At 32.4% G+C, this 23,337-nt stretch overlaps 5 protein-coding genes across 5 annotated transcripts; 1 reads left to right on the forward strand and 4 right to left on the reverse strand.

Annotated features, from left to right (window-relative positions):
- Positions 1 to 261: 261 nt before the first annotated feature.
- Positions 262 to 3,674, reverse strand: LOC106368110 (protein HOTHEAD-like). Its single transcript, XM_048741181.1, has 5 exons — positions 3,413 to 3,674; positions 2,684 to 3,328; positions 1,377 to 1,780; positions 750 to 1,288; positions 262 to 658 (listed from the first exon to the last, which is right to left on the reverse strand). The coding sequence occupies exons 1-5, from the start codon at positions 3,492 to 3,494 to the stop codon at positions 616 to 618; spliced, it is 1,713 nt and encodes a 570-aa protein (XP_048597138.1). The 5' UTR covers positions 3,495 to 3,674; the 3' UTR covers positions 262 to 615.
- Positions 3,675 to 8,583: 4,909 nt separating this feature from the next.
- On the reverse strand, positions 8,584 to 10,023 carry LOC106368109 (peptidyl-prolyl cis-trans isomerase CYP19-3). The gene is made up of 2 exons (XM_013807998.3): positions 9,787 to 10,023; positions 8,584 to 9,343 (listed from the first exon to the last, which is right to left on the reverse strand). Exon 2 carries the CDS (start codon positions 9,313 to 9,315, stop codon positions 8,764 to 8,766), a length of 552 nt encoding a protein of 183 aa, XP_013663452.2. The 5' UTR covers positions 9,316 to 9,343; positions 9,787 to 10,023; the 3' UTR covers positions 8,584 to 8,763.
- A 2,214-nt stretch (positions 10,024 to 12,237) lies between these two features.
- LOC111200606 (ferritin-3, chloroplastic-like) lies at positions 12,238 to 13,889 on the reverse strand. Its single transcript, XM_022691822.2, has 8 exons — positions 13,536 to 13,889; positions 13,368 to 13,451; positions 13,167 to 13,227; positions 12,993 to 13,080; positions 12,812 to 12,873; positions 12,665 to 12,730; positions 12,498 to 12,561; positions 12,238 to 12,416 (listed from the first exon to the last, which is right to left on the reverse strand). Exons 1-8 carry the CDS (start codon positions 13,826 to 13,828, stop codon positions 12,370 to 12,372), a joined length of 765 nt encoding a protein of 254 aa, XP_022547543.2. The 5' UTR covers positions 13,829 to 13,889; the 3' UTR covers positions 12,238 to 12,369.
- A 4,156-nt stretch (positions 13,890 to 18,045) lies between these two features.
- On the reverse strand, positions 18,046 to 18,926 carry LOC111200336 (PRA1 family protein B1-like). Its single transcript, XM_022691155.2, has one exon. The coding sequence runs from the start codon at positions 18,924 to 18,926 to the stop codon at positions 18,315 to 18,317; it is 612 nt and encodes a 203-aa protein (XP_022546876.1). The 3' UTR covers positions 18,046 to 18,314.
- Positions 18,825 to 23,281, forward strand: LOC106368106 (tRNA (guanine(37)-N1)-methyltransferase 1). The gene is made up of 12 exons (XM_022691156.2): positions 18,825 to 19,057; positions 20,103 to 20,247; positions 20,384 to 20,481; positions 20,579 to 20,683; positions 21,031 to 21,093; positions 21,253 to 21,326; positions 21,418 to 21,883; positions 21,959 to 22,033; positions 22,123 to 22,266; positions 22,549 to 22,655; positions 22,769 to 22,843; positions 22,934 to 23,281. The coding sequence occupies exons 1-12, from the start codon at positions 19,003 to 19,005 to the stop codon at positions 22,988 to 22,990; spliced, it is 1,464 nt and encodes a 487-aa protein (XP_022546877.2). The 5' UTR covers positions 18,825 to 19,002; the 3' UTR covers positions 22,991 to 23,281.
- Positions 23,282 to 23,337: the final 56 nt, after the last annotated feature.

The following is a 23,337-nucleotide window of genomic DNA, read 5'->3' on the forward strand; positions in this document are numbered from 1 at the left end:
GATTCAAAAATGCTATGCAATAGTTGCATCAGAAGTGCAAAAAAAAAGTTTCTAATAAACATGAGAATCGGAGTAATTTCTATTTTTATCTTTTTCTTTAACTAAATTTATTTTATCGTAGAGATACATTCCATATAAAATAATGATGAACTTGTTGACAATAAAATAAAATAATGATGAACTGACCAAAGCCAATTATGGGGATTGTGACGAGGTATGCTGGTCCAGTATATGTGTCTGTGGTCTTTATACACATTCGTCTTTAACTTCTAAATGGTGATTTTTAAATTAATTAGGTTCATACATAACAAAATATACGATGTAGACCAAAAAATAATCAGCAACTGCAGATCATTTTCTGGTCAAGATTACTAATAATTAACAACATCAGTAATCAATTTGTTCATGAACAAAATACCTTCACATATTTCCTGTTCAAAAACAACATTATACAATAATTTTTTTTTTTTTGTAGAAAAGAAGGGTTCAAAAACAACATTATACAATAAATTGATGCCATCAGAAATCTCTTATTCTTCAGACGTTGAAGAGGAGTGTTCTCATTCTCCAGACTTTTGACAATCATTAAAATCTAATGTTCTTCTTTTTTCTTTCTCAGAAAGCTTCCCTCTCTCGAAGAATCTTCTGTCCCATATACCTACACATTTTATAAGTCTCCAACAATCGCATCTTATATTGAAAAACACGTCTTGATAAGTTTGTTTCATTAGGTTTATGCATGTATTTACCTTCCGAGCATCATGATTGTGGCTTGAGGATTAGTCCCTGGAGACTTGAGAAACGTGGATGCATCGATGACCCTCAAAGCATCAACCCCTAATACTTTGTAATCATTATCGACCACTTTTCCAACTTGACAACCTCCATGGTAATGATAAATAGTCATCGTCGTATCCATACAATACTGCTTCAAATCAAACGTAGAAGTTATGTGCCTTGGCCTCAGATTGATAGGAAGAGCAAGAATGAGATTTAATAGTCCACGCCCGTTTACTCCAGGGTACTTGTAACTGGAATATCCCTTCGAATCTATCACATTTATGATAGCACTAAGTCCTTTAACACAGTTATTCAAATCCTCTGGGTCTTGGTAGTAGTTGAATGTCACCGAAGGGTTATCATCTGGATTTGTGTTCCGCAGCTCCAAGTGACCTCGAGAGAGAGGTCCAGACACTTTCTGAATAATCACACCCGCTTGTGTCGTCACGTTTAATCCAAGATCCAACGATTTCAAAAGGTTTGAGATGGATTGGCTAGGGAACTTTAGCTACATAATAAAAAAAAATAGTTTGTGTTAAACCAAATTTATAATAATTAGGTTATATGAAATCTCTATAACCTAATTAATTACTTACCTTATTAAGAAGATCTAAAACGCCATTGAAGAAGGTACGAGTCAAACTAATGGAGAGACTTAAGCCACTTCCACCTTCAATGTAACTAGAAAAGTTAGGTATCCCAACTACTTGGACAAGGGATACCTCTACGGGTTTAGGAGAAGGGATGAAGACCGGGTGCATTGGGTTATCACCCATCCCTTGTCCAACCATTGGGTGGTCTAAGATGATAGGATTCACCCCATGGGCTGCAAGATGGGCTGCAGGGCCTACACCACTCAGCATCAATAGTTGAGGACTTGCGATGGCGCCCGCTGATAAGATCACCTCACTCCTTGCGTCTTGTACCGTAAGTTCAGCTGTGTGGAACACTCCATTTGCATCTTGAAATATCACCCCATATGCCTTGGGCCTTGAGTTCCCTGTAAAACAAAAATATTCACATAAAAATGATAGATAAGAATTTATGGTTATGTTCAACAGCAAATGGCTGCAATAATAAAATGATACGTTATAACTTAGAAACAACAAAGCTATTAAAACCATGATTAATGCTGATTTCTTAGGATGAGGTTCTTATATTTTTTATTTAAAAAACTTTCTTAGATTTTTTAGTGAAAATTAATTTAAGAAATGTTTCTTATATTATATTACGTTAAGAACCTCACCCTAAGAGAATCACATTAATCATGCTCAATAATCGAAAGTCACCATTTCGATCTGAATTGAGATTTAGTATTACAAAAAGAAGTTTCTTTTGTAAAATTTGAGTTTGTTTAGTTATTTATCATGTCTTCATCTCGGTTAGTATTATGTACTTGTGTCATAACCAAAGTTTAAATTTGTAAATGTGCGTTTATGAATGATGTTGTAGGCTTGTAGCCGTCAGAGAAAAGGTACTATTCACATTATGGATTTACTAACTAAACATAATTCTTTAGTTATGGCTTAAAAATATAATATTACATCTTTCATGTTACAATATTTTTGAACAATATATGCTCTCATTAAATATAATGACACATTATTAGCATATCTAGCTAATGAATAAAAAGTTAATAAATTAAGGAAGTGTTAAAAAAAAATTTTGTTTTCTATAATTTGTTTTTTTCTTTCCTACTAGATATTTTTTCTTCTGAAAGGAACATGTCAACTACAGACACAATTTGTATCATAATTAAACAAAATATTAGTTTCGTGTAACCTACGCCATCTCTCTCGCCCTTCCTAACCCTCACGAGTCATCCCGTCTCAGTCATAAATCATGAAGACATGCATTATTTTTAGTTTGACATCGCATGCATGCAATTAATACAAATCAATACCTTTAGTGGTGAAGAGGATTTTATGGACAGAAGCGTGCAAGTAGACAGCAATCGTATTCGGATTAGCATATTCCAACAAATCAGCCGCCGTGTGTCTATGACCATCCGGATCAAATATCGTACCACCAACTTTGGTCCCATGAACATGTTCGTAGGTGAAACCATTATACGGAACCACTCCAGCCTCCAAAAGACCATCTATAAACGCCGTTTGCCATCCCTTAATATGTGGCTCGAACACCAACTTCTTCTCGACCCACTCGTAAGCAGCTTCGACCTCTTCTCTTACCCAACCAGTTTCCGCCACGAACTCCTCTTCCGCACGTGAATAGAATCCAGCGTTTAGCACCGTTCCTCCTCCTAGCACGCGTGCGCGTGTGTTGAAAACGCCGTCTTCGGAGATGAAAAGCTGCGACCATGAGTTTGGGTCGGTTATGTTTATGAGTGTGTTTGCGAAGTTTCCGATGTCCGTGGCTGCCGGGTTGTCGTAAGGGGACCCGCCGCGTTCAAGAACTAAAACGGTGGCGTTTTGAGAGAGCGTTGCGGCTAGTGCAGATCCGGCGGTTCCTCCTCCGATGATTATGTAGTCAAAGTGAGATAACATTGGTGCCGATGTAGCATCTTTCAGAAAACTATAATAACCAGCTTCACCAACAACAACATTTCAACAAAGGTTGAGTTAGTATACTAATGGTATCCTAAAATGCATAAACTAAATGGTAATCGTACCTTCATCTGAAGAACACGAGTCGTGGAAGATAAAAGTTGCGACGAGAATTAACCAAAATAATGGGGAAATGTAAAGATCCATTATACTGTAAGATCTTGGTTTGCAAACCAAGACTAGGGGTTCACCGAAATAATGGGGAAATGTAAAGATCCTTTATATTAACCCCATGGATACTGACCACGGACCATACGATGGTGGCTTTGGACTTTTGGTTTCTTCTTCTAGTTGTGCAACATGGTTTCTTCTTTTCAAACCTTTAATTTATGGCACCGTTAATTGAGTCTATATCTTCCACTGTTGGATAGCTTTTGTTTTCACTAATTAATATGGTAATAATAGTCAGCGTTACTATGCACTCCTTATTATGCACGTTTTCTCGTTTACACAAATTTGTTAATATGTATATATAAGTATGCGGACATATTTTTAGAAACAGCAATGATGTCAAGGGAGTCATGATTTGTCTAATTATTTTAATTTATATGGAATTTTAATTTACTAAATTAAGGATATTGATCATGGTTTGGGAGATAAGATTTGCTTTTCAGGACATTTATTTGATAAATTGTCCATTTTGTATAATAAGATAGCACATTGCATGAAAGTATCACATGTTCAAAATTTGTTAATTGACAGACTATTGATATTTTATTAGTCGGGGATTTTCACACATTTTTTTTGAAACATGCTTTTCACAGATTATCTGTCTAATCTACTCTGTTTGGCCAGATTAAAAATCATCGTTTGCATGAACACGTGAAGACATTAACAGAATATTAAAATTGTAAAACGTAAGTTTCAAAAGTTCAACTTACTTTTATAATGCAAATATTACATATGTAACATTAAAATTGACCATAAATTTTACCAAAAAAAACTGACCATAAACAAACTTGTTCGCTATTTCTATATATTTTATCTTTAAAAAAAAAACATTGTGTAAACTGTCAGTTAATTACAACACGTTGTTCATAGTTATGAAGACAATTAACTAATTAGGATGAATAGCTGGACATATTTTACTATATCCAGAAAAAGTGATTGGTTTGAGAAACACACACACACGTGTATATATATATATATATATATATATATATATATATATATATATATATATATATATAATACTCTTTATATTTCATATTAATTGTCATTGCGGAAAAAAATTCTCATTATAAAATAAGTGTCGTTTTTGACTTTCAATTAAAAAAAATTATTAATTTTATTCAATAATTTATTTTTCTATTGGTTGAGATATAGTTAGTTATATAGGTAATTGTGTTTTTATATAAGAAATATACAAAATTAATTATTTATTTAATTTGTGTGCACAAATCCAAAACTACACTTGAAATGAAATGGAAGGTGTATATAGTTTTTTGGTAAAATATATATAATATATATATACTTTACATTTATCAACATTTTTTAGTTGTACTCCTGTTTCAAGTTGTGATTTTTCTCTTTTTTAGTTGTGATTTTCTTGCAATTTTGATATTTTATATTTCTAACATACAATTACTATCATTTGTCTCAATTTATTCCTACTGCTTATATATTTTAATGAACACACTACAGTAAATATACATTATAAAGTAAAGATAACTGGCGATTACACATAATTTATCAATATGTGAGATAAAACTAAAACATAATAATTTGAGAGAGGAAGATAAATATTAGAATCTAATATTTCCAAAAAATCGTATTGAGATGGTAGAGGACGGCAGGTCTTCCGTTTGTGGTTGTGAAGATGAATCTTATATCATTTTTAATGGTGATTAATGTTAAAGATCAGAAAATAAAATATTGTCTTAATGTCATATATATTAACTATGTGTTGTCACCTCCGGTAAACCCGTCTCAAAAATGTCGCTGATATAATTGAATGTATTTAATACTGAAGCTATACTGCAAAAAGTTTGGTACACTTTTAATTGCAAGGGCAAACTGGTAGTTGGAGATCCTATAAGAGACCTGTAAAAATGTTTTTTTTTTGTAAAAAGAGACCTGTAAAAATGTTGCTGGATATTGTTGTATACTGATGATGAAAATACTCACATGGTAAAAGAAGGAAACAATAACTATATGATATATAATCCCCACATGATTAGAAAGCATGTATAGTTTTGCAGATAATCTTCCCATTTCACTACAAAAAAATAGTTATATTGTGACCAAATTATTTGTCACAATAAAACACAATTCGTTACAATAAAAACACTGTGACATATTTGTGACAATTTCATAGTGGTTACAATACAGTCGTCGCAATTTTTTTTTTTTTTTGTAACTTAAATCGTCGCAAATTTTGTTCGCAACAAAAATTGTTGCAATGTTACGACCATTACATATAGTAACTATTCTGTCACAAATAGCAACCATATATAAAAGTAATAAAAATGATACAATTACCAACTACAATTAACATAACAAATTTGTCATATTTTGTGACTATCACAACGTGCTAATTCCGTCTCTGATTACCACTGAAATATAGTCTCTAACCGTCACAAATAAATAGTAAGAACATTTCTTGTAGTGTTTCGAATATTCAACACTTCATAGTTTTTGCATACAAATTAATAGTAAAACTAAAACCAAAACATGAATCAGTCCATCAAACGTCCAAGATGTTGTCTCGGCTCTCTAACACATGATAGATTACAAAGATTACTGTATTTTGTTTCTTAAGTTCACAAACAATCTTCAATGACAACTGGTTCATGGATTGAATAATAATGAAAACAAAACTCATGTTAAAATAATGGTTAAATATTGAATAACAATTAAGTTATACCAAATAATTGGCTAGTTTTTTTTTGTTCTAAATGCACCTCTCTTATTCAAACAAAAACGTTTTCTTGTACCTAATATTTACTATAGAATTTTAAATTAAATACATATTTATATTATAAAGTAATTATGGAAGCAATATTATACTGTTATTTATGTTTCCAAACACCATAATTTACTAAATAATATAATTAATTTTGTGTTCAAACAATATAAAATATTATAATTTATGAAAACATTCAAACATTTAGATAATTAATTTTGTGTTCAAACAATATAAAATATTATAATTTATGAAAACATTCAAATAATTTATGAAAAATTGATAAACAAGAATAAATTATTTTGCAGGTTTAGATAAAAAAAAATCCAATCAATATAAAATCAATTAAATTAAAAGATTATTCTATTTATATTTTCATAAATAAAATTAAATTCATTTAAATTTAAATAAACTTTCATATTAAATTAAATAATTTATAAATAAAATGCAATAAAATGAAACCAGATAATTTTTTAGTCATAAGATTTATTTGATTTGATTTTATTGCATTTTATTAATATCAATTATTTAATTTAATATAAAAGTTTATTTAAATTCTATAATTGAAAATTTATGAAAATATTTCATACAATTATTCAAATAAATTAAAAATAAATTATTAAATATTCATAACAAAAAGAGTTGAAATAATTAAAAAATAAAATTAAATAATATCTTATAAAATTTCATATTTAATAAATACAAATAATATTATTATTTATATAAATATTCAAATACACTAAAATAAAAAAGTTAAAATATTTCGATTTTGTAAATTATATTTTCCTAAAAAATATTCCCACACTTTAAAAATCTACAAAAAAAACAGTTTATATTGAAATAACAAATAATCTGCATGGTCGTGCATATCCAAAAAAAAAAACATAAAATGATTGTACATATGTTTATTTGTTTTTTTTGTAAGGCTGTTAGATGATATCTTCAATTTAGAAATGGATAATTACAAAATCTGTTGGGCCAAATCTCTATTTATTTACATATCTGTTTTTTGTTGGGTGAATTCTTTTCAAACAAATCAGAATGAATGATTTCATAAAATAAATATATATACAAAAATAACGTTATAGAATATTATATAGCTAATTGAGTAAAATTTACATACATTTTAATCAATTAAAAATTTTAATTTTATTTTATAATAAAATATATAGAGCAAAAAAAATAGAGCATAAGAGTATGTATATGAAGTGTAATTAATATTATATATATGAACACAAAAATATATTCATATTTTTTTATATGTTAGCAACATCAGTTATTTTATATGCACTAATCTACAATCTAATAAAACATTATATAATTTTTTTAAGTAGTATGAGAATTCAATAATAGCCATTACATATAATATATGTATAAAAACATTATACATTGAAAATAACTACATTGTACAATATATATAATAACAAAAATCATTATAAAAATGTTCAAATATATTATCTGAAGTTAAGTGCTTAACATTAATTATAAGGAAAAAAAATAAACTGTTTAGTATAAACCAAGTTATTAGCAATATAAATTACACAAAATAGTTATAATAATGTTAATTAAGCTACATAAATAAATATTATACGTCTAAAACTTCTCTTAACACCAGACAATTTAAAATAAAATATGTGCTATCCCGCGGGACCATGATCTAATCTCTCTTATTAAAACAGAAATATTGCATTGATTTTGTAAGTTTTTAAATTAAATACTCCATTCTATTATAAAGTTAAACTCATCTGAATGTACTAATATTTCTTCCCTTATACTATTGCTTAGTAACCACTCCCTTACTTATACAACATTATACTCCCTTCTTTATAAAACATTAATATTTCATTCTTTATATTGATGGTTAGTAAATATCTGGTCCAAAAGCTGTATATCGTTTGAATACTGGATTATATATTATACTATTCCAAAAATTAGTATTCATTCATATTTGACCGATCCATCATTCTCTCATGCAGATTTTTAGGTTTACCGGTTTAACTGTGGATCCAAACTGGATAAAATTATTGACACATATATAATTCATATTAATAACATAAATATGTAAATTAAGATTTTAAAAAATAATATTTAATATCAACTAACATTTTTAATCAAAAAATCAATTTTACGCAGCTCAAAATCCAGTTATCAAATTAAAAGGCAAACTGGCCTATTTCTTTAACAAAGGTCTATTGTACACAAATACTGTTGACTATTGATGATACATTGTTTCTCACGATCCACGTATGGTTTCTATATATCATTTGGAGTACCACATTAGACAAAAGCATGATAAATTGAAAAGTTCTCGTAGTCCAATGAAGTTGAAAGGGCCATGAAATAAAGGAGTTTTGCCATTATTTTATTATCCATCCTACTCTTTTACATGGAGTTTTTGAAAATTAAAAAAATAAACTCAGAAGGTTTGGCCGCTTCATAAGATAATGATGTCAAACCCCAACGTTTTGATCTCAACGATCTTCACAACATAATGATCGAGGTGTTTGAACTCTATTCCTTGTTTGAAACTTCTTCTGAAGTTTCGTTCTTCAGCTCACCACAATCTTCAATCACAACTGGTTCAGAAGTAGCTCCCCTCTCAGACCCAACTTTCTCCATCGCCTTCACCACATTGTACCCATCAACAACTTTCCCAAACACCACGTGCTTCCCATCGAGCCAAGCTGTCTTATCAGTGCATATAAAGAACTGAGAACCGTTCGTGTTGGGACCAGAATTAGCCATAGACAAAATCCCCGGACCAGTGTGCTTCAACTTGAAGTTCTCGTCCTGAAACTTAGCCCCGTAAATAGATTCTCCACCGGTTCCATTCCCGCGGGTGAAATCTCCTCCTTGGCACATGAACCCTGGGATGATACGGTGAAAGGCTGAGCCTTTGTAGTGCAGTGCCTTCCCTGCTTGCCCAATACCCTTCTCTCCTGTGCATAGAGCACGAAAGTTATCAGCTGTTCTCGGTGTCACATCTGCGAATAGCTCCATCACCACACGACCCGCCTTCATCTTTCCTATCAAGATGTCAAAGAAGACCTTCGGGTTTGCCATTGTTATTCAGATCTCTTCACTCCAAATCCTGCCAATAACAAAGTCATGAATCCTAAGTTCTATCCATCAACCTAATGTAACGGTTAAGACAACAGAACTTGTGTAACAATATATAACCTAACTAACTAAGTGATACTGTTGTCACTAGGGATTCAATTATTCAGACCAGATCTATTCAGATTCTAATCAGTTTGTTAAAAAAATACAGAACAGTGAAAGAAAATGTCCCATTCATTAGAATTGTCGATAAGAAAGAGAGGGATTCTTATAACACAGAGATCTTTTTGAATCTCAATGAATGGTTTTAAGATTTAGCACAAGTATTGAGCTCGCAGGCGATTTAAACTATACGTTATCTACAAGCCTTCGATATGTGCTTTTACGCAATTTCAACGCAAGTTTACAGAGATATAAACCAACAGTGGGTCGAATTGAAGTACAGAAAAATTCAATACCGTCGAAAGGAAGTACCTTTTTGCAGATGGAAGTCGTCTTCTCAACACGGGTCTGTTGATTTTGGTTTTCTATGAAGCAGGTGAGCAGTTATATAACGGCTCAGTGGACTGAGGGAATTGGGAGCTAGGGTTTTACTAGGGCTTTTGACAGATTGAGACCGAGAGATTTATTTTCGCATCGGTTAATAGGCTCATCGAAAAGCCCCATTATATGATTTAGGCCCAACACTAGAATTACCATCTAAGAAAACTTGAGTTTGGCAATGGATAATGATTTTCTCCCTTTTATCTCAAAAACTAAAAAGGGTTTTACTGATTTAAACCTCTAACTATTTTTAGATCGTATGGAAAATCCTCAACTAAAAATTTATGTTTTTAAACTCTTAACTATTAAACCGTTAATGTCGTTAAATTTTCGTCAACAGAATCATCTTTTATGAACAAAGATCCGTTAAATTGAAATGCAATGTTTCATTTAATCACAGAAACGATATGAGATGCGTAAAATCCATTTGGGTTTTAGTGATTTAAACTTGCAACTATTTTTATACCAGATGAAGAAAAAAAACCAACTAAAATTGTATATTTTTAAACCCTCTACTATTGAAACGTTAATGCATGTAATCCTCCGTCGATTGTGTCGTCTATTCTGAACAGAGACCCACTAAATTGAAATGCGACGTTTCATTTAAATACATAAACGACATGAGATGTTTTAAAACAACACGATTGGTGTCAAAACGGCATGATTTTTAGGTGCATTAAGAACTTTAGTTTGGTTGTTCATGGTGGTTGGTGTATTGATGGTACACACAATATCGTAAATACTTGAAGATGAGGATGATAGGGTAAAATGTTCATTTTAGAAAGAAAAAAATAACAAACAAAAAGTAATAGTACTTTTGTGAATAATCTGATATTTTAGAATAAACAGAGCAAACGAAATTTCCAAAAAATTCATAAATTAGTTTTATGTTTGATTTTGAGTTTTGAGTCAGTTTTGCAAAAATACTAAGTTTATATTCTTAAATAAAGTTTTGTAAATTGTTCTTGTTGCGTGTGGTTGATTGGTACTATAATCTGCATCATAGTCATCATACATCAAACTGAAAAGTCACGAGAAGTTATAAAGTCAATTTAATTAACCATTTTAAACCTCGACACCTAGCTTAAAGAAATTCAAAAGGCTAGCATGTGGATTAAATGAACATGCATCATGCAGGTTTGAAGATGCCATACTGCCGCAGTAATGGGTTATCTTGTGGTTTGTTCTTGCGAGGCCGGGTCATTTTTTTCTTCCCATGCACATTAAATGTGGAGTAGAAATTTGGACATACTATAGAGGTATTATTGACATCTCACTAACCCCTGCACTCATGATGTGTATATATCACGAAGAAGAAGAGTGAATATGAAAAGAAATAAAACTCACAACAGACGAGAGAGAGAGAGAGAAAAATTGAGGTGTATACACTGTCACTTGTTTCAAGTTCTTGTCAAAGGAACTGTGGAAAGATTGCTATACCGTATCCCTTCGGAATTGGAAACAATGATTGGTACGAGTTCAAATGCAAGAATTTCGTCCCGTTTCTGCCCAGGATCAGCAAGGAAGTGTGGTCCAAATCGATCTTCCGAGACCATTAGCGAACGGAGATGACTTAGTCGAGAAGACTCTGTAGAGAATACTATGGTATTCACTACAAAGGAGTTAGAGAAAGCGATAGAAGGCTTCAGTTTGGGGAGGGTGCTTGGCCGAGGTGGTCGAGGGACTGTGTTTAAAGGCATGTTAACTGATGGAAGGATCGTAGCAGTTAAGAAATCCACGGGATTGGACGAAGACAGAGTTGGGGAGTTTATAAACTGATCATCCTGTCTCAGTTATCCCAACTGTTTGGGGCCTACTGGCTCTCTTTTTAAGTTTATGTTTTCTTCTAAGCTCTTGCTTGTGATACAATGTTTGAAGTACTCAATGACACAAATAAATATGGAAGAGTAAGGTATATTTAGATTCAGTTCTGTAAGTATTTTGAAATATAAGATGTGAAGATATTATCAAAATCGTTTTAAAGCCGATTTGATTCCCTATACTGTACTTTCTAAACCAAAAAAGAAACAAATTAATCAAAATCAGAAAATATGAAAACCAAAAAGAAAGAAAGCCATTGAACATCTTTAATCATATAGTTCACTGAATCCTTGTTGAATCCCGTGAGGTCAGTTTGTACCTTTGTTATGGAAAAATGAATGAGAAGTTGAGCCCAAAAAAAAAAAAGAATCCTTGATATATAAAGGATGAAGGCTTGTGTTTAAGGACGCCATTGTACACATTCGTAAACCACTGGAGAAATAAAAGAATAGGGTTCAAGCTTCTTTAGCATTTCAACGCTGTCTTGCACCAGACATATACCAATCAAACCATTGATAGTAAGATGTTGTCTACTCAAAACGTTTGTGAATCAGAAATGTGAACAAAAACTAAAGGCTTAATAGTCCAGAACCAAAACAGATCAAAGCAACAAGAGTTTATAAGAGATTACAAACAAAATAGATTTAAGCAGCAGCAGCAGTTCATAAGAAGAAGACTACACCAAAAACTAGATTAAGCTGCAGCAGCTTCCAGAAGCCCTTGATCGAAATGCCATGTTCCTAAACACATAAACAAAGCGTGAGTGGACGAAACGAGGAACGTGTACTTATTATTTTTAAAGTGAGAAAACAAATGGTTACCATGTCCTTTGCCGAGTCTTCTGAGCTGAGCTACATATTCAGAGATTTTCTTAATTGCTTCAACCTGCGAAAGTCAAATTTATATTTTAATATCGTTAGATCCCCTTTTGACAGGGCTTTAGATCATCATGTCTTTGCCACTAACATATAACGTGTTTTGTTTTTACCTGTTCGTTCAAAAACTCGCTCTCAATGAAGTCTGCCAACTGCACATCATCGTTCTTGGAAGCCACCTATTCAAATGCAACAAGTTGTTTTTAAAACATTAAACTTAAAAAGGACTTGAATAGCATAAAAACAAGAAATGGTCTTACACTGTGCACGTTGAGGAGCTTCTCATTGACCAGTTTCTCCAATGACAGAGCCAGCTCCATGGCTGCAACAAACAAAGAACCTCATTATGCATATCCTAACAAATTTCTAAAAATTAAAAGACACAATCTTTTGTTTTTTTTTCCTGATCCACAATCTCAGAAACGGCAAACTGAAGCTTACCATAGAGAGCATCTCCTTTCTCAGCGTGATCAAACTCAGACTGAGGCATCACCATAGGCTGTAACTTAACCCTCCCACCACGTTTGTTCTGTAAACCACATGACGAAAAAAGATGTTAGACACAAAACTCAAATCAAACAGGGCTAACAATATGAAACACATTGGTCAACAAACCTGATACTCCATCAACATCTCAGCGTGGTCTCGCTCTTCCACACTCGAGTCCTTGAAAAACCTGATAATAACAACACATCAAACAAACTCATTAATCAAAAACAAAGACACAAACTTTAGCAAGACAAGACACTAATCAACACAAAGACACAAACTTTATCAAAGAACTGAATTAAAAAAATCTAAACTTCTTCCACTTACTTGGCAAGACCTTTGAGAGCAACGTTGTCACGATCAAAGTAAGCGTACAAGGCGTGATACACATACGACACGTTGTACTCAACACTACAACAAAAAGAACCAATCTCATCAATCAACAACAGATTGAAAACGCTATAAACGTTAGAATCCACCACGAAAAAAGCTTACTTGATTTGCTCGTTGACGGCGGCTTCGCACTCTGGAGAGTATAGATGGCGAGCGAGCGAGAGCTGTGGATTCGAAGGGACGAGATCGAGCTCCTTCTTCACCTCCTCAAACGGCTCGAAAACGACGCCGCTCAGGGTTTGCGTGGAGGCAGAAACAGAGAAGGAGAGGTTTCTTGATTTTCCCGAAGAAACGGGAAGACTCAATGAAGAGGAGGAGGAGAGGGGAGAGGTGTCCTTGTTGACTCCTCCATGGATGTTCACGAGCGAGAAAGCAGAAGCGGATTTGAGAAGCATTTTTGTATGAATCTCGGACAGAGGAGAAGAGGGTTTTTGTGAGGCTGATGGTGGCGGAAGAGGAGAATATGTAATGCGAGGTTATGTGGATGATGACGCTGTCGATGATTGACACGTGGGTGGACACGATTGAGAGATGGGTGAAGGCGCGTGGCAGGCTTGTGGCGTTGTTGCTTTGCTGGAAGATTTTCTTTCCTTTTTTTTGGTTTGCATTGATATTTGCGTTAGATTTGGAAAGGAATCATATACTGGAAAATAGTAAATATCTTTTTTTGGGGTAAATAGTTAATATCTTTGTATAAATAGAAACATTCTTTAAGTCAAAATGCTTTCACCAATAAACGAGAATAGTAATAGGAAACTTAAATATTCAACTTTCTCTTTAGATATTTAAAATCTTATAAATATATATTATTTACGATTTGTCTCTATGATTACATTATTGATTTTTCCCTAGCATATATTAATTATACTAGGTATTTTCCTGCCACATGTGCAGTCATAATTTTTTAATTAAAATTATATTTAAAATAAAATTTTATTATTGTTTTAGAATTTATTATTTTCTTACTCATATTTTAATTTGAATTTAGAATTAACAGAATATAAAATTAAGAAAAATAAAAAAAATGTTTATTTTAATTTATATTTAAGAGTACATATGTATATATTTAAAATTATAATCTTCGATAGATTTTTTATCTATTTTTTGGATAAAATATTAAATCAACTTGTATAAATTAATAAAACAAAATTGATATAAAAGTTGTATAATTATCAAAAAGTAAAACTAAACAGTATTTCCAAAATTTATAGATATATAAAATAAACTATTGATATTACGATTAAAAAATTCTAATTGTTTAAAAAGTTGTAAAAATAATCAAAATTTTTTTACTAATAAAATTGTATAATTATAAAAAAATAAAATAAATAATATTCAAATTTTGTAAAGAGTTATTATATTTCTATTATATATCATTCAGTGTCATATTTGAATAGATTTACATTAATGATTATGTATAATTTACTACTATATTCTAAAAAATTACCACAAATATAAATAAACATTAATGTAGGGGTGTTAAAATGAGCTAGCTCAGCTCATAGTGAGTTCAGATCTTTCATGAGCTAGTTCAATTCAGCCATTTATTAGATGAGTTTCAATATGTAAATTCGAACTCAGACCATCTAGATGAACTAAACGAGCTAGCTCGCGACCTAATATAAAAAAAATTATCATAAAATAAAATATTTAAATATGTTTTATTAAGTTTTATAATATTAAAAGTATGATTTCTATATTACTTATCTATGTTTTATAAAATTTAAATGTAAAACAAAATATTAAGTAAGATAATTATGGGTGATTTCTAAATTATCTCTTAGGAATATTTTGATTTACATCTAAAATTTAAAGATAGATATGAGATGAAGAATATATAAAAAATCTTTTACAGTTTCTATATATATCTAATTTTTTTTGGTTTTACATTTTAATTTTAGAAGATAAATATGTAAAACAGAAATTATCTTTTTTTTTACATAAGATATATATAATTTTAATTATAAAAATGACTAAGCTCAGGCTCATGTTCGTTAAAGATCGTTCACATAACTCGTGATCTAATTTAAGCTCGCTCATTAAACTCATTTATTAAAAGAGCCTAAAAAATAGAATGCTCATGGAAAATCAAGTTGAGTTAAGCTAACTTATGAACTGTAGCTCAATTTGACACTCCTAATTAAATGTAACTAGCTTTTGATCCGTGCGGACTGTTCATGTTGTTAACTTTTAACAATCTCATGAACATAATTATTTATGTTCTTTTTATATATTTATAATTTTTGACAACGTTGTGTCATGTTGGATGTGTTTGGCTCCCATTTATAAACTATGAGATTGTGTTTATATTTTATTATGCTTTTATTCATTCTACTTGGTAAAGTAAAAATTAAAGTGTGAAGTATAAAAGTATAAAAGTTTAAAGTATATTTATTGGTTTTATAAAATTATAATATTAATATTTGGATTTAAAGTTGACATATTTTTAAACAAATACATTATTTAGAGAGAATAATTAATAATAGTGATTGCAAGTTACGAAAAACATACAAAAATAAACACATTTTTGCTAATTTTATTAAGCAAGCCTAACTTAAATTAAACAATTGGACCAATTTGTTATCATGAAAAATTAGGTACTTAGGGTCTGACTGGTTCAAACGCAGCGGTTGCGGTTGCGGCTGCGGGCGTTTGCGGATGCGGGTGGTTGCGGTTTCTAGCGGTTTTAAGAGATTTGTACGACTGGTTCTGCGGTTAGAAATTGGTGCGTTTGCGGGATACTTATGACTGGTTAACTACCAAATACAGCAGCGGTTAAATAATAAATTAACAATATTTACATTTTATATAATTATAAAAATATAAAAAATCATAATATTATAATAAATATGTAAATTATATTTTCAAAGTTATAGTTTTAAATTTTTTAAATTATAGAAAATATTTTTATTTTAAAATTTTATAATATTAATTAAAATATAATAGATATATTTTAGTATTTTTATAATTCCATTTTAAAAATTTTATTTTTATTTTTATTTTTGTATTTATATGGTTTTTAAAAAAAAAAGAAAAAAAAATTATCCTCCCGCAACCGCCCGCAACCGCAAACGCTAGCTGGAACCAGCTTTTGATTTTAAGAGGTTTGGAGCGGTTTGAAGCGATTTGTAGCGGTTTGTATGATTGTTTCGAAATGCTGTCAACCGCTACCAATCGCAAAAGCTGCATTTGCGGGTGATAGCGGGAAAACCAATCAAGCTCTTAATAACTTTACAATATAGATCGTCGTGGATATTAAACATGAACCAAAGTCCATGTATTTTTTTCGGGAAACAAAACAGAACAATAAAATTTCAAAACTAATAAGGAAAATAGAGTTTTGAGGTTTGGAATGAAAAAAGCATAATTAGTTTAGATTTTGTACTCAGATAAAATCTAATGATATATTTATTATACTAACTTACATAACAAAGTATTTTACAGAAATCATATATCGGCTAAACCATAAAATTGCTATTATTATATCTTAGATTAATATACTGCGTAATCAAAACCGATGTAAAGAATGTTAATTTGACTATATTATCTGATCTTTATGTACATATTATTTATTAGATCATTGTTTTGGCATGAAGAAATCAAATCTAAGTTACAAATTTCATGTTTTTTAAAACTTATCATTAATCATTTGGTTTGTAATGGGTTAGCTAATTTATAAAACTACTGGTCATGTGGTTTTGGTTTTGGAATAATATAAATAGTGATAGTGATTATAATATGGGCCTCGTATAATAAGCCCAAAAAAATATAACACTATTCGAAACCAAACCCACGACTTTACGGTGATGTCAACATAATGTGTTAGCGACTTTTTAGGTTAGGGTATAATGTTATAATTTTTGAGGAAAATTCAAAGGTATTTCATATTTGTACTCTTGTTTTAATAGTTTAGATTATTCATATCATATTTAGTCATAAATCATATTATTATTTTTAGTATATTATTCACATTTATGAAAATGATTGTAAAGAAAATCTAGGAGATTTGTTCCTAAGAGACAATTAAATCAACATTTGTCCACTCAAGCTTGAGAGAACATAGAGAATAGACTTAAATTAGCTCACCTTCTAGGGACTGCTAACTAGTTTACATGACCGACAGACAGACTGATGACGAAACGGTTAAAACACATTAATGAATACTTGAAGAATCAAAGAAGCTACATGTGAGTCTAATTTGAGATATTCGACAAGTTACCGCAAATGTATCCATATAACATTCTAAGTAAGAACCGTAGAATAGTGTCATTTAATTACTAGTGTTCTTATTATGAGCTGCTATTAGAGCAAAGGTATTGGTGATGTCGATAACACGTTAGATAATGTCATGACAAACTATTTGATTTTTTGTTTGTTAAAGACGTTCACGATGGGAGATGAACACACTATTAGCTAATGTCGTCTTGAGATAAAAGCAAGACTATCGACACCAGAATTAGCATTATCGGTATCTGGAAACAAATTCTCAATATTGAGAAATCTAACTTAATCAACCATGAATCACATAATTTGTTTTCTTTTTGTCGACTATCCAGACAGCTAAATCATGTTTAGTAAGAGGGTTGTTCCGAGGAGCGTCACCTGCACGAACATCACATGAACTAAGCTAAACATCAGAAACAAAACACGTTGCTCTGAAGGATCATCAATTCCCAAGAGAATGTCAGCTAGTCCAACGGGAATTCAATTGAATCACAAAGCTATTTGATCAACTTAAATAAATAATAAAAGCAAGAAAATCATACATCTGTTCCAAACGAGCAAAGACATAATCGACCCTAAAATGATTCCACGTAAGCAAAATAAACGATGAAGCAAATGAATCATGTTCAGAATCGAACCCACCTCATTGAAACAAACTCAAACTCTCCCGGAGGTAGCAGAACCACCAAGGAACGAGAGCAACCCAGCGTTAGCAGGCTCCTGATCATCCATAAACAAATCATCCGGAACCACAAACGCACCGTGCAAACAAACAATCGCAACCCCAATCATCAACGCCGACGTCAAAAGCGATCCAACGCTCGTCATAAACACCACAACGATCGTACACAGCGCAAGGCCAAGGAGCGTCTCTCGATCAGAGAAAGTCCGTCCAAACACGACGAGCGGCTGATCCGCCGGGCGGAAAACGTAGAGGAACATCCACCCGGCGAGGAGGCCGACGAGGACGAGGAGGGAGAGAGGGTGCGAGAAGAGCGAGAAGGCGAGGACGAGGGAGACGATGGCGGCGTAGTTCACCTTGAAGTAGGCGAGATTCTTCCTGATCCGGGATAAAGCGTCGGTGAGGGACTCGGGCCGCGCCATGGAGCTTCGATCCACGAGCTCCGCCCACGGGCGGCGCTGGGATAAGCCGTCGCGGATCGAGGTGGAGAGGCGTGAGAAGAAGGTGCGGAAGGCGGGTGTGTTGATTGGAGGCTGAGATTGGGCGGCTTGCTGATTGGTGACGGGGATCGTCGGTGGACTTGCCATGGCGGTGGCGCGTGAGGTTGGGTGGGGGTGACTTTGGCTGAGAGGATTCTCGATCTTAAAGATTGAAATAGAAACAATGATTGGCCGATTTGGCTGGATCCATGAAGGTTGTGCAGGTCTAATACCATCAGGTCACGTGTTCGAACAGATATCAAATATTAAATCAAATAACTACATTTATTTTCTAATTATTTAAAAATCATCATTTGAGTATAACCAGATAAAATGAAAATTTTTAGAGATAGACCTGGATTTTTAAAAATAAATTTTTTAAAAAAACTTATTCTAGTTATACAAATTAATAAATTACGTATATAAACTCATTTTAAATACTGTATTACTAGATGGTGATCAGCACTTCATGCATTAATATTTTTTTCACCGTTTCACGGACATTGCAGTTTTAAAATTTTTACTCATTTTAATAACAAATTTTACAATACCAAAATAATTTTAATTTAATACATAATTTATAAATAAAATTATTACTATGTATAATCTTTTTAATTAATATGAAGAATGAGTAAATAAAGTATAAAGTTATACACTATCTTTGTGAAACAAATAGAAATTTCAAAACTACTATTTTGTGAAATATAAATAGTATATATATCTAGTTGACAAAAAAAGAGTATAAATATCCAGTAAATTTTAATTTTAATAATATTTTATTTAAATCTAAATTATTAAATTAGTTAGACAAAGAAACAATATGTTTTTTTTTGTTGACAGTATTGTTATGAAGAAAAATTTATTGGTGGAAAGACGTTAAGCCAAAAAAAAAATATAACGGTATACATCATAATAAATATATATTAAATAAAATTTTATAATAATATTAGTTAAACTAATAATTTATTTTAAAATTATAAAGTAAATGACAAATCAGCAAAATTATTTCACAAATAATAATAATAAATAATAATATAGATATATTTTTAAACTATATCAATTATTCTTAGTGCATAATTATATATACAAAGTTCTTGAAATTGTGAAAACTATTATTTACAGTACAATGAGATAAAAAAAACGGAAAATTCATGGAGTCGAGTGTAATTTTGTAAAACGAATTTTCCCTTATTAGATCAATTTTTTTTTTAATCAAACCCTAAAAGACAGAACAGCTACGGCTTCACTTACGCACGTGTCTGGTCTGGTCGTTCTTTTGTTCAGCCGATTTCCTCATCTCTTCCTCTAGTAGTCTTCTTGATACCTGGAACAGAATGTTGGATGAAAGCAAGTTCGATGTCAATCTCAAGCTGTGGGCTCTTCGGATTCCCCGTGAACTCTGTAAAAGCGCAACTCGGATACTCAACGGGTACGTTTTCTTCACCTCCTAAAGATTCGATCTTTATGCTAAGGATGATATTAAGCTTCAAAAATTGCCTCTTTTGATTTGGTTTCTGTTCTTATTGATGAAAAAGGAAGTCTTATTGGTTGTGATAAACTTGTAGATACATGCTCAACATGCCTCGGATTAAACCCATCACTGAAGAATCTGGTTATGAAAAGACTCGTTTGGTGATACTGTCGGAAAGTGTTAAAAGTGCTGGTAAGTTTTGTTCTTTTATCTGGGAACGTGTTTTAGTCGATGGTGGAAAGTGGCGTGATTATTAGTATTAACCAAAGCTCTTTTTGTTATAGGACAGACTTGTCTGAGATACCAGATGAAAAACTAAACCAGCTTAAGAAACTAAGTGAAGTTGAAGTAGTTCCTCATTCTGTTACTCTTGGCTATTCCTATTGGAGTGCAGGTAAGACAACACATTCATTAGCACTGCTCTTCCTATGCGTTTGTATTTTAGATTTATTAGGACGTTTAGAAGATCTGCTTTTTTTTTCCTCCTGCAAGCTATTCTTTATGTTCTGTTTGAAAGAATCTTCTCTTGAGCTCTTTAATCTAGAGTTTTTAATACATGTGTTCTTGTAACTATTGTTGGTTCGTTTTCTTCTCCAATTGGTTTGTGGTACCATGAACTATGATACCCTTGTTGTCCTGGTTATTACTCATAGGCTATTGTTATATGGTCTAACTGTTTATTTAGTTCCTTAACCTGTTGGGTGTTTTGAAACCTTTCTGATATTGGTCTTTAACTCGCAGATCAAATATTGAAGAAGATACTGCCAGATGGAGTGGACATACCTTCATCTTTTGAAACCATAGTTAAGTATTAACTTTCTGTCTACTTGCAAGAACATTGTTTACATGAGTTTAGCAGTTTTCTGTCTAAAGATAATGGGTATATGTTCTTGCTAAGTTTCAAAGCATCATAAAGATTGACTCTCTCATGAGAACCAACATCTCTTTGCATATTATGTGCAGGTCATATAGCCCACTTAAATCTACACGACGAGCTCCTTCCTTTCAAAGACGTGATAGCAAAGGTTATCTATGATGTAAGTTATCTGACCTTCCTCTCATGACATCTCCGTGCCATGACAGCAAAGAAGTCTGATGTTTCTACTTGATCTTTTTTACATTTTGTAGAAAAACTATCCAAGGATCAAGACAATTGTCAACAAGGTCGGGACCATCTCCAACGAGTTCCGAGTGCCGAAGTTTGAAGTGTTAGCCGGAGAAAGTGGGATGGAAACAGAAGTAAAGCAGTACGGGGCGAGATTCAAGCTGGACTACAGCCTTGTTTATTGGAACTCGAGACTGGAGCATGAGCACATGCGTCTTACGTCTCTGTTCAAACCTGGAGAGACCGTGTGTGACATGTTTGCTGGGATAGGACCTTTTGCTATTCCAGCTGCACAGAAGGGGTGCTTTGTTTATGCAAATGATTTGAATCCGGACAGTGTTCGGTACTTGAAGATCAATGCGCAGTTCAATAAGGTTGATGAGTTGGTTTGCGTGCACAATATGGATGCTAGAAAATTCATTTCTCAGCTGATGAAGGTCTCTGATGGTGGTGATAACAAAACAAAGGAAGGAGTGGCTAGTCAAGAAGGTACTTCTTTTGATTTAAACTCAGTTTTTGGCATAACAGTTAGTATAGTTTTGACGGTTGGTTAAACTAATGTAGAAGAGACGAAGGCTGGAATTAACAGAGAGGAGCCTGTTGGTGCTAATAAGAAGCCATCTGGTGTTTCAGAGACAGGTAAGGAATGTTTCTGAAGGTTTCTCCAAGATATTTTAACTGTTAATGTGCCTTTTGGGAACCGTCATTGAGCTGTTGGTTAAATGCAGAGAATGGGGTAGGGAAAGACTGCAAGACTGTAGAAGGAAACGCAAAGAAGAGGTTGAAACAAACGGTGCTTCCAATCGCAAAGCCGTGGGAACATATAGACCATGTTATTATGAACCTTCCAGCTTCTGCCTTGCAGTTTCTCGGTATGCTACCAATGATTCTAGTTTTTTTTTTTGGTTCAAAATTTGGGACTATATTCTTGTGTTCTTTCAAGGCATTTACGTAAGTATGCAGTCCATCGATTGTTACATGTTGATTATGTTTTAGTGTGAGAAGAGAGTTTATCAATTCCAATGTGACATCAGCAAATTAATTAGGACTAGGATCATTAAAAACAGGAGATGCATCATGCATTAAGGCTTTGTTTGACTGTTAATTCTTATTCTCTAATGCGTATTGGCTAATGTAATTTGTGTTGTTTGCAGATGCTTTCAGTAAAGTCATTCAAAGGAAGTATTGGAAAGGACCTCTTCCTTTAATTCATTGCTACTGTTTCATTCGTGCAAGTGAAACCACAGAGTCTATTATTGCAGTAAGAATCAACCATCGACTCTAATTATGTTTCCTTTTGTTATTGCATCTCTGGTAGCATTATTTCTGCATGCCTCTTGGAATCTAAAGTAGAGGTTTTGTAATGTAATGAAGGAAGCTGAAAGTGCTTTGAAGTTCCATATAGAAGACCCTGTCTTCCACAAGGTCAGAGATGTTGCTCCAAACAAGGTAAGAAGATCCATCCCCATTGTCCTGTTATAGAACACTCAAGTACATCATGTGTAGCTACTGAGCTTGGAACTATTTGTTGGGTTGCAGGCGATGTTTTGCCTAAGCTTTAGACTGCCTGAAGCATGCTTGATGGAAGAAGACTGATCGAGGGAAGTGAGAAGAATCAAAAACACATGCGTTTGAATTTTTTTTGTTTCATTTGGTCTTTGGTATCATAAAATATTAGGAATGAATGAAAGTGATGAGTCTTGCGTCTCCGAGTCCTTGGTATCTTACAAAGATGCTAGCAGTTAGCAGTTTTGCCATTATCTGCAACTGCAAATTATGTTTTTATACTGAAGAAGCCATTTCCTTAATCTTGTTAACCTTTCACACTAATCACAGTATTGTTTGTTGATTGGCAAATGATCCCTTTAATATATAAGTTACCAGAAATATGAAGATTCTTATCACGAAAGCGAAAACAATTACTAAGAAACAATTTGAGTGAA

The sequence above is a fragment of the Brassica napus genome, chromosome A9 (genome assembly GCF_020379485.1).
Source record: "Brassica napus cultivar Da-Ae chromosome A9, Da-Ae, whole genome shotgun sequence".
Taxonomy (NCBI): Eukaryota; Viridiplantae; Streptophyta; class Magnoliopsida; order Brassicales; family Brassicaceae; genus Brassica; species Brassica napus.

Excerpts from the sequence above, each read along its gene's own strand:
- LOC106368109 (XM_013807998.3), bottom strand. The coding sequence starts at position 9,315 with ATGGCAAACCCGAAGGTCTTCTTTGACATCTTGATAGGAAAGATGAAG.
- LOC111200336 (XM_022691155.2), bottom strand. The coding sequence starts at position 18,926 with ATGGCAAGTCCACCGACGATCCCCGTCACCAATCAGCAAGCCGCCCAA.
- LOC106368110 (XM_048741181.1), bottom strand. The coding sequence starts at position 3,494 with ATGGATCTTTACATTTCCCCATTATTTTGGTTAATTCTCGTCGCAACT. Across the intron at positions 3,329-3,412 it reads CTCGTGTTCTTCAGATGAAG|CTGGTTATTATAGTTTTCTG; the intron begins GTACGATTACCA and ends TTGTTGGTGAAG. Across the intron at positions 1,289-1,376 it reads TTTTAGATCTTCTTAATAAG|CTAAAGTTCCCTAGCCAATC; the intron begins GTAAGTAATTAA and ends TTTATTATGTAG.
- LOC111200606 (XM_022691822.2), bottom strand. The coding sequence starts at position 13,828 with ATGCTTCTCAAATCCGCTTCTGCTTTCTCGCTCGTGAACATCCATGGA. Across the intron at positions 13,228-13,367 it reads GCTCTCAAAGGTCTTGCCAA|GTTTTTCAAGGACTCGAGTG; the intron begins GTAAGTGGAAGA and ends TGTTATTATCAG. Across the intron at positions 13,081-13,166 it reads AGATGTTGATGGAGTATCAG|AACAAACGTGGTGGGAGGGT; the intron begins GTTTGTTGACCA and ends TGTGGTTTACAG.
- LOC106368106 (XM_022691156.2), top strand. The coding sequence starts at position 19,003 with ATGATTGGCCGATTTGGCTGGATCCATGAAGGTTGTGCAGGTCTAATA. Across the intron at positions 21,884-21,958 it reads AGGAGTGGCTAGTCAAGAAG|AAGAGACGAAGGCTGGAATT; the intron begins GTACTTCTTTTG and ends AAACTAATGTAG. Across the intron at positions 22,034-22,122 it reads ATCTGGTGTTTCAGAGACAG|AGAATGGGGTAGGGAAAGAC; the intron begins GTAAGGAATGTT and ends GGTTAAATGCAG.